At 41.2% G+C, this 16,314-nt stretch overlaps 1 protein-coding gene and 1 pseudogene across 1 annotated transcript in view; both read left to right on the top strand.

Annotated features, from left to right (window-relative positions):
- Nucleotides 1-3,708: 3,708 nt before the first annotated feature.
- Nucleotides 3,709-3,827, top strand: LOC145417067 (5S ribosomal RNA; annotated as a pseudogene).
- A 9,177-nt stretch (nt 3,828-13,004) lies between these two features.
- LOC145416941 (serine-protein kinase ATM-like) overlaps nt 13,005-16,314 on the top strand; it is a 505,436-nt gene continuing 502,126 nt past the window's right edge. Inside the window, exons 1-2 of the mRNA XM_080285796.1 lie at nt 13,005-13,016; nt 13,782-13,907. Coding sequence (XP_080141922.1) covers nt 13,005-13,016; nt 13,782-13,907 — 138 coding nt within the window. The remainder of the gene's footprint in view (nt 13,017-13,781; nt 13,908-16,314) is intronic.

The following is a 16,314-nucleotide window of genomic DNA, read 5'->3' as shown; positions in this document are numbered from 1 at the left end:
GACCTAATGCGGCAAAAGTTGAATATAAACTGTTTGGAATGTTTGGGCAATGAAAGTGTTGAAGATAAGTGGAATAAGTTTAAAATTAAGACTGAAGAAGTGATTAGTGAATGTGTTCCAGTGAGAGAATTCATGAATGAAATTGAGGAAAAGGACAAATAAAGAATTGCAAGTGAGTAGAAGACTATGGACAAAGGTCCGAAGAAAAAAAAGTCTGGTGTCAAAGAAGAGTATTAGGACCATTCAGTGATAGGTGGATGAAGATGATGTTGACAACAGAAAATACAGTGAAGTAGGAAGGGAATACCAACAGATTAACATTCAAGTGAGGAGAGAAACTAGGGAAAAAATGAAAAATAGGGAATGTGTTAATGCAAGAAATGTAAATGAGAATCCAAAAGTTTTTGGAAGTTTCTTCAAGAAAAGTTCACAACAACAGGTGTTATTCCTGAGTTATATGTAAATGCATTAAATAAAAAGAAGACAAAATTGGAGAAAGTTAAAGCAGTGGTATTGGCAAAATATTTCAGTTAGATATTTACTGAGGAACCAGAAGGATAAATTCCTCACCTTCCTCCAATAGAGGTACCATCATTGTCATACATGGAGGTTTCTTTGACTCAAAACAGACCATAAAAAAGTTGAAGAGAAATAAATCACCAGGTCTTGATTGACCGGTGCGATGAATTACTGAATCGACACTTGTAATTAGAAAATGTAAATTCTATCGCCATATAGCTTCATACATGCCTAATTATCTGGAATCCAGTCAAAAAGTTTTGCATAATATAATTACTAATAAAAGGTCAGGTTTCAGAGCTAAAATATGCTAAAGTTACCGAATATTTCCCCTTCAGATCATCAACACTCCTTGACAGACCTCTGTTTTGCATAAATATTCATTTAAAGTACAGTACACACAAATGTATTGGGATTTTAAATCAATATTTATACAAAATATTAGTCAGTCAAGGCTAGTTGTTGAGCTAGAGGCGAACACATCTGCTAACTTTAGCAAATTTTTGTTCTGAATCCTTATTTTTTATCAGTACAGTACAGTGAACTTTCACATTTTGTAATAGTCGAAAAAAAAAACTCACCAAACTGAAATTCGCCAAATCAGAGCTGAATAACTAATGGGGAAAAAATAAATTGTTTCTGGGCATGCATGACTGGACTGATTTTCCACCTATATTATAACATTACCGGGTGTAAATCATGTGATAAACACACATAACATGATTCAATTTAGTTTAGTTTAGCCAAGAAACAATACAAAGCAGAAAAACTCGCATACAAAAAGAAAATAATGGGCTTGATGTACACGTGGTGTATGGTGCATAGATGCCTTAGTTGACACCTGAAGCCTCACTCCCTGTAGCTTCTGTTGTCTCTTCCTCCTGTGGATCTTCATCTGAGCCAAATCCTTCAAAATCGAAGTCATCTGGAATGCTTGCAATGTCCATGTTGTCATCAACTGGGCCAGGATCATTGGAGAGGGAAGCTTCAGCTGGTGCAGTATCTTCACTCTGTCGTTGGCCCAGGTAATGAGTGATGAGCGCTAGTTGTTATTCATTTATTTTCTTATTGCACTCCTTCAAGAAGAAAGATGATATTTCATTCATTTTCTTTACCAGCTGAACACAATCACTCTTACTGGCTACAACAGCTCTGTTTCTTCTTGGAGACGGGAACAGTCACTCAAAATGTGTGAGAGTTTCGTCGTTGTCAGTTGCTTGGGAGTCTGCACGGGTTTATCTTCTTGTATATTGTCTTCTGTTTCGTCATCATCATCATTATCCAGCATTTCTTCAATATTCTGTTCTGTGTTTTCGGATACCATCTCACCCAACTGTTCTTCATTAACTTGGATTAAATCCTGGAACACTTCTTGCTGCTACTTCCGCTTCTTTCATGAGCTGTTCCTTCCACTGACGCTGTGTCTGTGTGTCCACGTCATCATCGGCACCGTCCGTCATGAGGTGAGGGAGAAGTGGTGCCCACCCTTGCTTAATGGTAGCATTGATTAATTTTATGCCAGGCATCTACCGTAAAGTTGACAGCCTGTCTGATATAAAAATATTTCCAGAATGTTTTGATGGTAACTATCTCCCTTGGCATGTTGATAGGTAAGGCCTTATCTGGTGATGAAGCTGATGTGGATGCCACTATTGCGACTTCTGGCAACTCCATCGCTGCGGGTGGGGTTCCAGTGTGTGGTGTTGAGGCTGCAGGAATTTCATCACTTTCTTGCATTATTTGAGCAACCTCCTCTTGACTGTCTGTTTCCTGTCGTGTTTTATCATGGACTGCTTCGTAAAAAAAGAAATGTGACATTTGCAATGATCTCTTGATCTAAGGGTTGAATTTTAGATGTCGTGTTTGGGGGAAGAAAGCACACTTTAACTCTGGGATGTCTGTCTACCAAAATCTTGGCACGCCCTGGGGCATTGTCCAAAAACAGGACCACTTTAAAGGCAAGATTGAGCTTTTTACACTTTTCACAAGTTGCTGGGAGAAAATCATTGTTAAACCAGTCAGTAGAAATGTTCATTGTCATATATCCTTTTGCGTTAGCATACCACACAACATTTAGCTAACTTGTTCATGTCGTAGTTCTTGCAAGCTCATGGTTTCTTGGACCTTTAAATCACTACTGGTTTCATCTTGTGGGAACCTGTGGCATTGGTTGCAAGCAAGAGAGTAAGTCTATCCTTGCTCATTTTAACACCTCTTGTTCTTCTTGTTTTGCAATGTAGGTAGATTTAGGAGACATTTTCCAAAACAAACTTGTTTCATCTGCATTATACACTTGATGCAGGCTGTATGCCCCTTCTTTAATAATTTCTTCCACTGCTTGGGTAAGGCACAGCTGCCTCGTAATCAGCGGAAGCTAATTCACCTTGATATTTAGCAAATCTAATGCCACATTGCTTCGTGATCTTTGCCAGCCAACCCTCGTATGCTGTGAAGACTGGGAGATTTTGGACTGCTTTGTTTCTGCATACAATCTGGTAGAAAATATGTGCCTGTTCACGAATATAAGGCCCATCAACACTGCCTTGTTCCTTCATGCATCTGTTAACCCACTTCACCAGAAATTAGTTATTGTAAGTAGTCGGTGTCTATCCATATTCCAGTGAAGGATGACTGCACATGCACTAGTGTTGTCTGTAAAGTATCTCTTTGCCACTGCTATGGACTTCTTCACCTCTTCCTTTTTCTTTTTAATGGCTCTTATGGTGCTCTCGGGTATTCCAGTCTCTTTCACAATTTGACATATTTTCTGCCCCTGATCTAACATCTTGATAACTTTCTCTTTGTCCTGCAAAGTGTACTTGTTGAATTTCTTCCCTACTCTATACTCATGTTTTGGCCCTTTCTTCACATCTGGGCAATTTGGTCTGCCATGGTCACCCATTCCACCTTTCTGTGTTTCATCAGCCATTATGTGTTCTCAGGTCCTCAGCACGGGTAGGAATCACAATACAACACAGATAAAATGCTGCACACGTGATGGTGGTGGTTGGCAGAGAAGTATACCACACGTGATGGTGGCTGGCAGAGAAGTGTAAACAAAGATGTCTCGAAACTTCAAGAGGTTCAAGAAGACGAAACTTGAATTTCACAATACAAACTAAGTTTTGTTGAAATTAATTCAGATTAATAAAAAAAATTGTTGAAATTAATTGGCATAAAATTATAGAGTACAGTTACCATACCACGTTGAGTACACCGCTTCCCGTCCGATCAGTGAAGTTAAGCAACGTTAGGTCTGGTTAGTACTTTGATGGGTGACCGCCTGGGAACACCAGATGCTGTTGGCATCCCTACGTGTCAAGTGGGGTTGGTGGAGGATTAGTGCCCCTCCCTGTAAAACAATTAACTCTAAGCCATTGGCCACCCCGTCTGGGATACATGGCGTCTGGCAATGAATGATGAATGAATGAGTGACTGTATATTTTTATTATAAAGAACTTGCCAAATGTGAAATTTCTGTCGCCAAATTAGAGTGTTGTGTACAATCCCATCCCATCACCAAAAGTGAATTCGCCAAATAAAAACTCACTAGATGTGAGAGTTCACTGTAGTTATATTAGACACACAATTTTGACTGGATTTCTGGTAATTAGGTGTGTATGAATCTATATGCTAATAAAAACCTTAATATATTTCCAATTGAAATTGCCTGTTCAGTAATGACTGCCAATTCAGTATTTCATCGCACCCCTGATGGACTACACCCTAGAATTGTTGAGGAGGGATATGAACAATTAGCCATGCCTCTGAAAATTTTATTTGAGGGTTCATTTAATAGTGGACAGTTGTCATATGACTGGATGATCGCAAAATAACAGCTATATTCAAGCATGGAAACCATTCTGATCCTGGGAACTTCAGACCAATACGTTTAACTAGTGTGGTGTGTAAGCTAGTGGAGTCATTGGTCTGAGATAAATTAGTGGGACATATGAGGAATAATAATCTTTTTAGCAAAAGGGGGTTTTGTTTTTTTATTGGACACTCGACAACACTTCAGCTTATTAAAGTGATTGACCAGTGGACTAAGATACTCAAGAAATGTCAAGCAGTGGACATAGCTACCTATTAGGGCTTCATTTATGAAGGCCCTTGATGAAATGCCACATAGAAGACTTTGGGAAAAGATTAAGAGTTACAGTATTTGTGAAGCATGTTGAAATTGGACTGAAGCTTTCTTAAGAAATAAAGTGTGTTATTCTAAATGGTTAGAAATCAGAATGCTATAAAGTCAAGTGTGGAGTTCCACAAGGGTCAGTTCTTGGGCCATTATTGTTTGTTCTTCACATAAATGATATGCTAGAAGTAGTTCAGAATGGCATTGAAATATATTTACACCCATACCATGATAACCAGTGCTTTATGAGACTGAATGCAAGAAATAGGGGGAACATTCCCACAATCCATACAGTTTGAATGTCCTTCGTCTCGATAGTCTGCCACCCCACCTCTCCTGTCCAACACCTCGCCTCTCCCTATGTTTGAAACAAGACTCTTCCAGTCCTCCTGGCTTCCCTCCATCCACTCTTTCCCCTCTCCATCTCTCCTCTCCCCCCATCGCTCCTCCATCCCCCACCACACTCAGCACTGCCAGGCATGTCTGCTTCCCTGTCCCCCTGCCCTCCCCCACCCCTGGTTGTCTCCCTCTACATCCCCCCACCCTCCTCCACTTGCGCTTGTATCCTGTGTGTGTGTGTGTGTGTGTGTGTGTGTGTATGAGAGTGAGGGAGAGAGAGAGAGAGAGAGAGAGTCAGTGAGAGAGTGGTGAGTGAGTGATAGTGGTGAGTTATAGAAAGAGAGAGAGAGAGAGAGAGAGTGGTGAGTGAGTGAGACTAAAGGGGAGGGTAGTAGAACTGTTTGGCTTTCTTGCCTCCTTCCCTGTCTCCCCACCCTCCCCCACCCCTACTTGTCTCCCTGCCACACCCCTGCTTGTCTCCTTCCCCCCACCCTCACTTGGCACACTGCCAGCAGCCTGCCTGGCTGTTTAGTTGCCTTGAAGTGTTGTTGGACACCGCATGTCCAACCCTCCTACCCTCCTGTATGTGATGTTTGATGTGCCATTTTTTAGCAGTAGTATTGTTTATGAGGATAATAACATCACCTATGGTGTTTCTGTGTCAGTCTTTGTTGATTGAGTAAGGTATATGAGAGTTTGTGTTTGGGTCTGGAATGCATCTCTGGCCTTTCTTCAGTATCTTACTGAGAAAATTGCTTCGATAGCCAACATACTCGCTGACCGAACACTCCCTCTGGTACACAACGCTCCCAGAAATCGGAGTATGGGTGTATATGCTGATGAAACAAAGGTTTACAGGCAGATCAGGAACCAGACTGATTCTGATTTACAAAAAAAACATTAAGTGCTATCAAGAGTTGGTCAGAGAGGTGGCCGGTGTTGTTTCACCCTAAGAAAAGCAAGATTATGAGAATTGGGTGGGTCAGGTATAGAAAGAAGTGATTATAAAGTGGAGGAATCAGTGGCTGAAGTAAACAGTGAGAAGGATATTGAGGTCATAATTGAAAATAAGCTAATTTTCTCTAATCATCTTGTGAAGAAGATAAATAAGACAAACCGCATAGTTGGGCTTATTCAGCGAACATTTGTGTCTTTGACCCCTAGGGTACACAATTCTCCAGCCTCGACTACCCCGCAGGACGCCAAAACAGGCCTATTTTTTGACTATGTCAAAGGTTTAAAGTTTTTTGCCCGATTTATTGAGCTTGAATTTACACACCTGAAAACGCAAACCCCACCCTCCTAGACCCATTAGGCACCGAGCTATGGCCCGTCAAAGTTGACAATACCTGTCACAGCCCCGATGAGAAAGAAAATACGCTGCTTGCGCCAGTTTTCTTCACAAAAATACATTAAAAAATCACCAAAATCAATTTTTTGTGGTGTGTACAGATGTTATATACCATTGTAATGTGCTTAGAAAAAAATAAAATGGTGCCAAACCCCCCAAATAAATATGATAAATAGTAAAAATTATCCTCCCCTCCTCTCCTCTCCCCAGACCTCCAATCCCCTCCCTCTCCTTCCCTTCCCTCCTCTCCCCTCCCCTCCTCTCCCCTCACCTAACCTCCCATCCCCCTTTCCCCTCCCCCCTCCCCTCCCCACCGAGCTGTCAGATCTAGCTAGGGAAAATGGTCATGAACCCCCCCAATAAAAATATTATAAACAGTATAAAGAAGAGAGTATATGTGAGTGAGGTGGAGGGGGGAAGAGGGAGGGGGAGGCCGAGGATGAGATGGAGGGATGGGGTGGAGAGGTATATGAGAGAGGGGGGTGTGAGTTGGGAGCAGGACAGTGAAATGGCGGGGGACAGGGCGACTTGGAGGCGATTTGTTTGTGACCACCCCAAACGGGATTGAGGCGTCTGGCAATAGATAGATAGATAGATAAATTATCCTCTCCTCCTCTCCCCGCCCCGTACCTCCAGACACCTCCCTTCCCTTACTTTCCCTCTCCTCCCCTTCCCTCCCCTCACCTAACCTCCCCCCCTCCCCTCCGATCTGTCAAATCTAGCTAGTTTTCATTTCGTTTTGTTTCGTTCTGTTTTTGAAGGCTCCAACATGCTTGCATGCTTCGGCATAAAATAAAATTTCATTTTTGAGTGGGTTTCAAATAGACAGCAAAAATAATTGTGGTGTGGATATCTGTACACAAAGACACAAATAAATTACGTGTAATGATTCAAAAACGCGCCATAAAGCGTAGAAAATATGCAAAATATTTGAGGCAGGGGAGGTATAGATACTGCATGCTAGGGGGTGGGGGGAGGTGGTAAGGCCAGGAGGTGGTGTATGGGGATGGAGGGATGGGAGGAGACCACCACCAGACACAAAGGAAGGACCCCAGTGAAGTGCAGGGACATGGAGGGGGGGTAGGGGGGAAATACCCTCCCCCCAGATGACTGGGGGGGGGACATGGGGGGACCCACATGGGAGGGGGGGATGGATGAGGAGGGTGTGGGAGGGGTGGTGGTGGTGGTAAGAACGGTGGGAGGTAGGGTAGTAACAAGGTAGTGGGGTAGAAGGACATAGCGAGAGGGAGGAGGGGACTGCCTGGGTACGGGCCTGGGTCCCCGCTTTGGTGTGTCTAACACTTAGTTGTGATTGGTTAGAAGTCATCTACATCACAGCTGGGGTGGAGCCAGCTGCCGTCAGTTTTTTGTGGATGTTGCACGATTGGCTTTACTCGTGCTTTCAAGAAATTGTGCAAAAGGCTCGATCAGCGAGCTTAGTACTTTAAGGGTTAACTGAAGAAATCTATAAATTGTTATATGTAACTTTGGTTAGACTCCATTTAGAATATGCAAATCAGGTCTGGTGTCCTTGATAAATGCTGTGGAAGCAGTAGAAAATGTACAGAGAAGAATAACCAAATTAGTTGCATCACTGAAGAATCTGAACTACAAAGTAAGGTTAAGGAAGCTAGGATTATCAACATTAGCATATAGGAGGGCAAGAGGAGAAATGATTGAGACCCACAAGATACTATGTGAAGTATACAACCCTGAAGGTCACCAGGATATTTTTGAATTGTGAGAGGACCAGTCAACAGGAGACCATTATAAGATTTGTAAGGAAAGAACCAGATTAAATAATGAAAATATTCATTTTGCTATAGAATTGTTAATAAAGGGAATATATTCCCAAGGTATGTTGTTGATTCGGAGTCAGTGTTGCATTTTAAGAGAAATTTAGATAAAGTTTGGAGTACCCAGGACTTAATTTGTGATATTAAAGCTAAAATACAAATTAAAGAAAAAGTTACTACATGAGAGTATTGTGATACCAACTCTAATGTATGGAAGTGAAGCTTGGACGTTGTTGGAAGGACACAAGTCAAGAGTGAGAGCAGTGGAAATGAGTTATTTAAGAGGAACCTGTGGAGTCACATGGAGAGACAGGCTGACGAATGAGGATATAAAGGAGCATTGTGGTGTGGATGTGGATGTGATAGGAAGCGTTATGAGGAACACACTGAGGTGGTCTGGCCATGTGGAGAGGATGGAGGGTGAGAGACTGACGAAGAGAGTGTATGTGAGTGAGGTGGAGGGGGGAAGAGGGAGGGGGAGGCCCAGGATGAGATGGAGGGATGGGGTGGAGAGGTATATGAGAGAGGGGGGTGTGAGTTGGGAGCAGGGCAGTGAAATGGCGGAGGACAGGGCGATGTGGAGGCGATTTGTTTGTGGCCATCCCAAACGGGATTGAGGCGTCTGGCAATAGATAGATAGATAGAACTCAACTGCCACTACATACTGTATAAAGCTAATGTACAGTAGTAGAACTGGACCCACAGGCCTAACTTAGGCCTCATCCAGAAGGTCGTGAGTAACTGTGATTAATCCCCCAAGCATATCAGCCCATTTATCTATACTTGTGTTTTTTTGCTTTAATCCAATAAACTACCTGCAAAAATGCTCACATAAAATATATTCACGACAACACAAGGCTTTCATACAAACTTTTTTATGATGTTGGTCATGGGACTATCACATATACAGGCATACCCCGGTTTGACGATGCAGTTGGTTAAGTAAAAACCCATCGCAAGGTGATTTATCATATCTCAGGGTAGATTTAACATGTAAAGTATAGGGATGCATTTTTGAGCCTTGGATTTCCCCCCCAACCAAGTCTTAAACCCACCCAAGTAAGTCAAAAAAAAAAAAAAAAAAAAGTTTAAAGCCAATCTGAATGGTCTAGCAGCTGTAAAAGCAGCAAACCTAAGCCTAAAACCAGTGCCCGTCTTGGTTGTACCCAGTCCAGGTCACTGGAGAATGCGATCTCTGACTCATATTCAGACTCAGTAGAGAAGAAGCAGCAGCATTGTATGCAATCCCATCATCAGACGGTCCCGGGACAATTAACCTGTGAATTGCACAATTACCTTTTTTTTTTTTTTATCCCACCATGTGGTGTGCAAATAATGAAGGAAAAGTTTTTTTTTTTATAAACTTGAAGATAAACATCCAGAGCATCATCTGGTGAAAAAAAAAAAAAATCTCCAATGTTGCGTAGGACCATGCATAAGTTTACGTCTGGGAGTAGTGAAAAAAAAAAAAAAATGGTTCTTATTATAAACTTGCAGATAAACATCCAAGGCATCATCTGGTGAGAAGAAAAAATATCTCTTTGTCTTTGCGCAGCGCCATGGGTAAGTTTGCGCAGGGGTTGAGTTGTTTACGGTGATGCACGACCAGCACAGCCTGAGCTGTGGCTCGCAATATGACGCTACCCGTCCTGAGCTGTGGCTCGCAACATGACGCTACCCGTCCTGAGCTGTGGCTCGCAATCCGCTGGTTAAATAAACATATGTTATGCATAATAATAATGTATGAATGACGCAAAATCATCCAAGGTGCGAATTGTTGTGACGGAGAATCATTGATGTTTTGATGGGGAATTCTCTTGACTGGGAATGTGATCAGTGATGCAATCGGAATAGCCTTTTCAACGGTCCCTCTTTATGTTTTTGTTACTGTTCTGGTTGCTGAGCTCCTTTATTTTCTTCTCTCATATTTTCTAACATTTATTTAGAAATTCCTTTGTATATTCAATTTTTTTTTCCTTGAACAGCCCGATTGTAAACACATGATATATCGATGTCACAGTTTTCATCAGTGCATGAAATATTGACTCTCTAAGATTTTCTTAATTATTAATATTTAAAATTATTATTATTATGTTTTCCATGATAGGTTAGATGACAATTCAGAGGTCAAACACGAAATATTCTTTGTTGAGTTGCCTAGTTGTCCACACTGTTTTATACTTCGTCCGATGGGCGAGAACCTGTACCCCAAATGACAGTGTTCACTCCACCTACTGTATAACTAAAACACACTAATCTAAGTCTATAAACAGTTTATAAATCAAACTAAACCCCAAATTTAAGTCTAAAATATCATCAAAATTGATAAGAAAAAAAAAAAAAAAACGCAAAACCCGGGGGTTGACCTACAGTAGGTGGGATAGGGTGGTATTTCTACCCCAATCGCTATTCCATGGTATCACATCTAGGGATATCATAAATTGGGATTTGCCTATACTACCGTATCATGAAGCTCCTATGACATTTGAAACTGTGCTGGAGCACCACATGGGAAAAAGGGCAAAGTGATTAATGGATAGGGCAGAATGAGCCCTATTATGTTTTCCTAGACCCCCACACTTATCTCATCCTTCTCTCTGCTCAGCACCCTAAACACATGAGCACATACACATGCACAAACACAGACACATAGACACACACACACAAAAACAGTGGCCTCACCATGCAAAAAGTTGTGGGCTGATTGCTATGCTCCATGGAATGCCAGGTAGAAATATTTTAATGTTATTCATGAGCCAAACATCATTGAAATCCCTTGTTATGACTCTTTCATTCCGGCACTTTTTCTAAGCAAGCTATTCTGTGCCACCAGCCTCGGACAGATAAGTTTTAATTGATGCGACATCACCAGCCACACCCTAATTCGTATTCCTCGCCTGATGTGATATCCTCCAGAATTAGCATCCCTCATCACTGATACTGCCATCATCCCCACTCCACTTCCTCTCACCAATCACCAACAGAATATGTTAACCACCTGACCACTGCAGCTTTACACTAAGACCAACGCGGTATACAGTACTGTACTACAATTTGTACGAGAAATATTTACACAGCAGGGAGAACACTTCTATCTATCTATCTATAGCCCGACGCCCTAATGCCGCAAAGGGTGGCTGCAGACAAAACGCCTCCAAGTCACTCTGTCACCCACCATTTGACTACCCTCCCCCCAACTCACCCCCCCCTCCCTCATATACCTCTCAACTCCATCCCTCCACCTCATCCTCGGTCTACCCCTCCCTCTCCCTCCCTCCACCTCACCTACATACACCCTCTTAGTCAGTACTTTCATTCTTCATTCTCTTCACATGTCAGAAACCCTTCCTTTCATATCGCCTTTTTTGTGTTGCAGGAATAATGGATATACAGTATCGTTCCATAATACAGTAAACTCTCAATTATCTGGCATAATTCAGGCAAGCCCTTTGCCGAATAAAGTGAAATACTGGATATTGATTGGTATTCCCCATCAGCTCAACATCTGGCATCAAGCCGGATGTTGTGTTACTGTCAGTTTTGACCCTCTATCCTAAAAATTTTCCAGTGAATAAAAGATGAGAACTATACATAAAATACAATACAGTAATGATACAGTACAGTAATACATCTCCAGTTGGCTAGCTATCACAAACCAGTTGATACGGCTTGATGCCAGATATTGCATAGATCCGCTGGTTACTTGCTCTTTCAGTGCTGAATTTTGCATAATTTTGTCAGATATTGCTTTAATAAAGCCAAGCCAACAATGTTGGACATTGCGATGACGGATAATTAAGAGTTTACTGAGTACTGTACTTTAGTATTTATGATTTGGGGACTGCTTTGAGGTACATGATTTATTATTATTAATATTATTATTATACAGGTACACATAAATCTGAGCTCCAATGCTGAGCTTATAAATAGACAGTGAACCTCAAAGAGTTGAGTATGCATTAAGATGGTGAATGTACACGTTAAATTTTCTTTTTCTGTTTCTAGGTCTGGTAAATTTTAGCATGGCCCTTGATGAGTTGAAATACTGCTGCCTTCAGTTGCAATCTGACAGAGTGACTGATAGGAAGGTAAGATATGGGTCATATTAGAGGTGGGATAGATACTGATAATAATAGTAGTAGTAGTAGTAGTTGTACAGTACAGTACAGTACAGTACAGTACAGTACAGTACAGTACAGTACAGACTAAGTTTGAAATGCATGGTTCCAAAGGCTTTATGGAAAATAGAATATAGTAGACCCACGCTACAATGGAGCGCAGTATAGAGGATATCGGATGTAATGGACACCACAAAGCCAATGAAACCATCGTCACATATAATGAACAATATCCGTTAAATGGGGTTTAATGGCTCACAATACAGTACAAGGTTCCTACCCTTTTTACCAGGGCTGTGGAGTCGGAGTTGGAGTCGGAAACATTTATGATGATTCTGGAGTCGGGGTTGGAGTCGTTAAAAGGTCCCGACTCTGACTCCGACTCTGACCACCAGTAAAGAAATTTTTAAACATGATGTAGATGTAATGTGGAGCTAATGTCTTTCAAACAACAACTCCTTTGGTTTTATTTCTTGTTACTGCTGCAGTTCTTTTTTTTTCTCCTGTTTTCCACATTTTATTTTGAAGTTGTTTGTTGTTCTCCAGTTCTTTGTTTATATTGAACATAAACATAGGTGCTGCCATCAGTTGACAGAACGACAAGAACAGTATGTAAACTGACACCACGATCAGCAGATTTAAGGAAATATCATTTTGTCATAATGTAGCTACAACCATTAAAGTCAAACCTTGTAGGACACGGGTTTTGAAAGTAGCCTGATAATTTCCGTGGTTGTGATGGAATGACATCTTGTGTAAGTCATCTTGGCAAATTTATTATAGAGAGACTCTAAGGGGTTAGAGTTGGAGTCGGACACACAAGAAATCAAGGAGTCGGAGTCGTTGTTTTGGGTACCAACTACACAGCCCTGCTTTTTACTCCAACCTGGCCTGAAACTGCCCTCTCCCCATCATGATTGCTGAGTTGTAATAACAGACTAAAGTAATACTGTACTGTATTAATCATGAAGAAGTGCTATGACAGGGATATGAAATAAGCTGCAAAAAGTTTAAATTATGGGTTGTTAATGTGAAGCAGGCATAGTTTACACTATTAGTACTAGAATATGCTATTGTATTCATTCATTTTCAAATGTGTGCTTTAAATCCCACATATCCCATGTGGGGGGACACTCAGATATAACAAACTTTCGGCTTTAATGGACCTGGCTTGCTCTCCATTAGTCCATTATATCAAGGGTCAACTGTATTTTTGGAAGTTTGTAAAGTGGTATACTGATTATGGGGAAATCATGTAGTAAATGGTGTGGAGTATCATAATGTAAAATGTACACAGTAGCTAAATATATTAGAGTGCCTTGCATTGGTAGTTTATTTTATTATCTGATTACAAAAGAACTTTATCTTCAAATATGCATTGACTGTGTGAGGACAGATGATATCAAGACCCCTTTGTAGTGTGGAAAAATAGTTTGGAAAGTCAAGGTTTTTGGTATTTAGATGGTCAGATTTGGGAGTGTGTAGTGTATTATAATTGAATTTCCTTTTTATTCCCATAGAATGGAAGTGAACAGCTGCGCAGTCTGTTGGATAACCCAGATATCAAGGCTGCCCTGGATGCTCAGACTACAGATGCCTTCAATTGGACACAGGTGTTCCACTCTGCCTGCAAATTTTTTTTTAAAGTGAGCATCATCTTATTTGACATCATTCATTTTTTAAGAATTTACCTTCCCGTATCAACCATTCATTGAGGTCATTGGTGCCCAGAATTTAGCATCCCTTGTTCAACATTCATTGAAATCAGCAGTTCTTAAAATTTAGCTTCCTGTCTTTGCCATTCATTAAGATCAGTAGTTTCCAATCTTTGCCATCCTGTGGCCCCCCTGATCAGCTCACATACAGCATTGTATATATAGGTTGGCCCTTATACTGCACAGTATAATGCTGCTTTTCCACTCCACTGGGCGATTTCTGATGCGTTGCAGGCATGGCTTAATCGGTAGTATCAGCGTGTATGGTTCATCATGTATTCATTTCCATCATTTCCTTCATGCTTAAGGTACAGGTGATGAAAAAAAGAACTTATGCACCTAGGAGGAAAATATGGAAGTTGAGGTAGGTGGGGGTGCTCACCATCCACTCACTTGATGTAGTGCTGCATTGGGTGTTTGCCTTTTCCTCTCTTCCTTCCTTCCTCCCCTGTCTTTCTTTCCTTCATTCTTTCCTCTTCCCTTTGCCTATGGGTTACTTTACACACCCTGCTTTATCTTTCTTTCCTTCATTCTCTCCTCTTCCATCTGCCTATGGGTGACTCTACACTGAGTGACAAGCCAAATGGTTTCCTTTACACCAGGAAACCATTTACTATGCTTGGGGGTAACCATAAGCCAAATTATGGCACCTGTTAGTTTAGTGGGTAATTAAGGCGCTCCAATCGGATTGAGCCTGTGTAGGTTTTTATCAAGGGGTGGTTGGGGTGGTGGCTGGTCAGTTCAACCCGTGGTGAACTCAACCCCAGTCAATCCAACCTCACTCAACTCAACCTCTGGTCAACTTTACCCATTGTCAACTCAACCCATGGTCAACTCAATCCATGGTCAACTCATCCCATGGTCAACTCAGCCCATGGTCAACTCAACCCATGGTCAACTCAACCCATGGTCAACTCAGTCCCAGTCAACTCATCCCAGGTCAACTCAACCCATGGTCAACTCAATCCATGGTCAACTCAACCCGTGGTCAACTCAACCCGTGGTCAACTCTACGTATGGTTAACGCAACCCATGGTCAACTCAACTGATGGTCAACTCAACCCATGTAAATTCACCCCTGATCAACTCGGCCCATGTAAATTCAATCCTGGTCGACTCAACCCATGATAAACTTAACATCTCATACTATGTTACAAATATTGAACACATGTTTGATCTATAATATTTTATGTAATATTCACACTCTCCCTGCGCTGGTTCTCACCAGCCCCAGTCCTGCAACATGTGGAGTCGGAGTGCTTGGCGGACCTTTATGTTATATTATATTATACAGTCTCTCTTCTGTCTTTCATTCCTTCATTCTTTCCCCTTCTTTCTGCCTGTGGGTGACTCTACACTGAGTGACAAGCCAAATGGTTTCCTGTACACCAGGAAACCATTTATTACACTGGGTGGTATCCATATAACCAAATTATGGCTCCTGATGGTTTAATGGGTAATGATGGTTTAATGGGTAATTATTGTGCTCCAGTCGGATTGAGCCGGCAAAGGTTTATATCCAAGGGATGGTTGGGGTTGATTGCTCTCGTAATGCCACTCAGGGATAAGTGAGGCTGGTTACTCTCATCTTAATTGTCGGGACCAACTGCCTAGCCCTGGGCTCCTACACTCCTCATGGGGCAACACTGGATTGGATGATGGTTGATGGGTGGATTGATATTTATATATATATATATATATATATATATATATATATATTTATGTATATATATATTTTCATCTCATCTCAGATGAGATGAAAATATATATATACATAAATATATATATATATATATATATATATATATATATATATATATATATATATATATATATATATATATATATATATATATATATATATATATATATATATATATATATATATATATATATTTTGTGGTAGGTGGGGGCGCTCACCATCCACTCACTCTATGTAGTGCTGCTCTCGGGTGTCTGACCTGTTCTCTCCTCCATCCTTCTTTCCTTCCGTCTTCTTCTATCTTTCTTTCCTTCATTCTTTCCTCGTCCTTCTGCCTACGGGTGACTTTACACTCCCTCTTCTGTCTTTCATTCCTTCATTCTTTCCTCTTCTTTCTGCCTATGGGTGACTCTACATTGAGTGACAAGCCAAATGGTTTCCTATACACCAGGAAACTATTTACTACGCTGGATGGTAATCATATAACCAAATTTTGGCGCCTGGTGGTTTAGTGGGTAATTATTGTGCTCCAATCAGATTGAGCTGGTGAAGATTTATATCCAAGGGGTGGTTGGGGTTTATTGCTCACGTAATGCCACTCAGGGATGAGTGAGGTTGGTCACTTTCATCTTAAAT

This window comes from Coenobita brevimanus, chromosome 108 (genome assembly GCF_032717465.1).
Source record: "Coenobita brevimanus isolate Jiangsu-jjx chromosome 108, ASM3271746v2, whole genome shotgun sequence".
NCBI lineage: Eukaryota > Metazoa > Arthropoda > Malacostraca > Decapoda > Coenobitidae > Coenobita > Coenobita brevimanus.
Note: the sequence above shows the minus strand (reverse complement) of the source record. Positions and strands in the feature narration are given on the sequence as shown.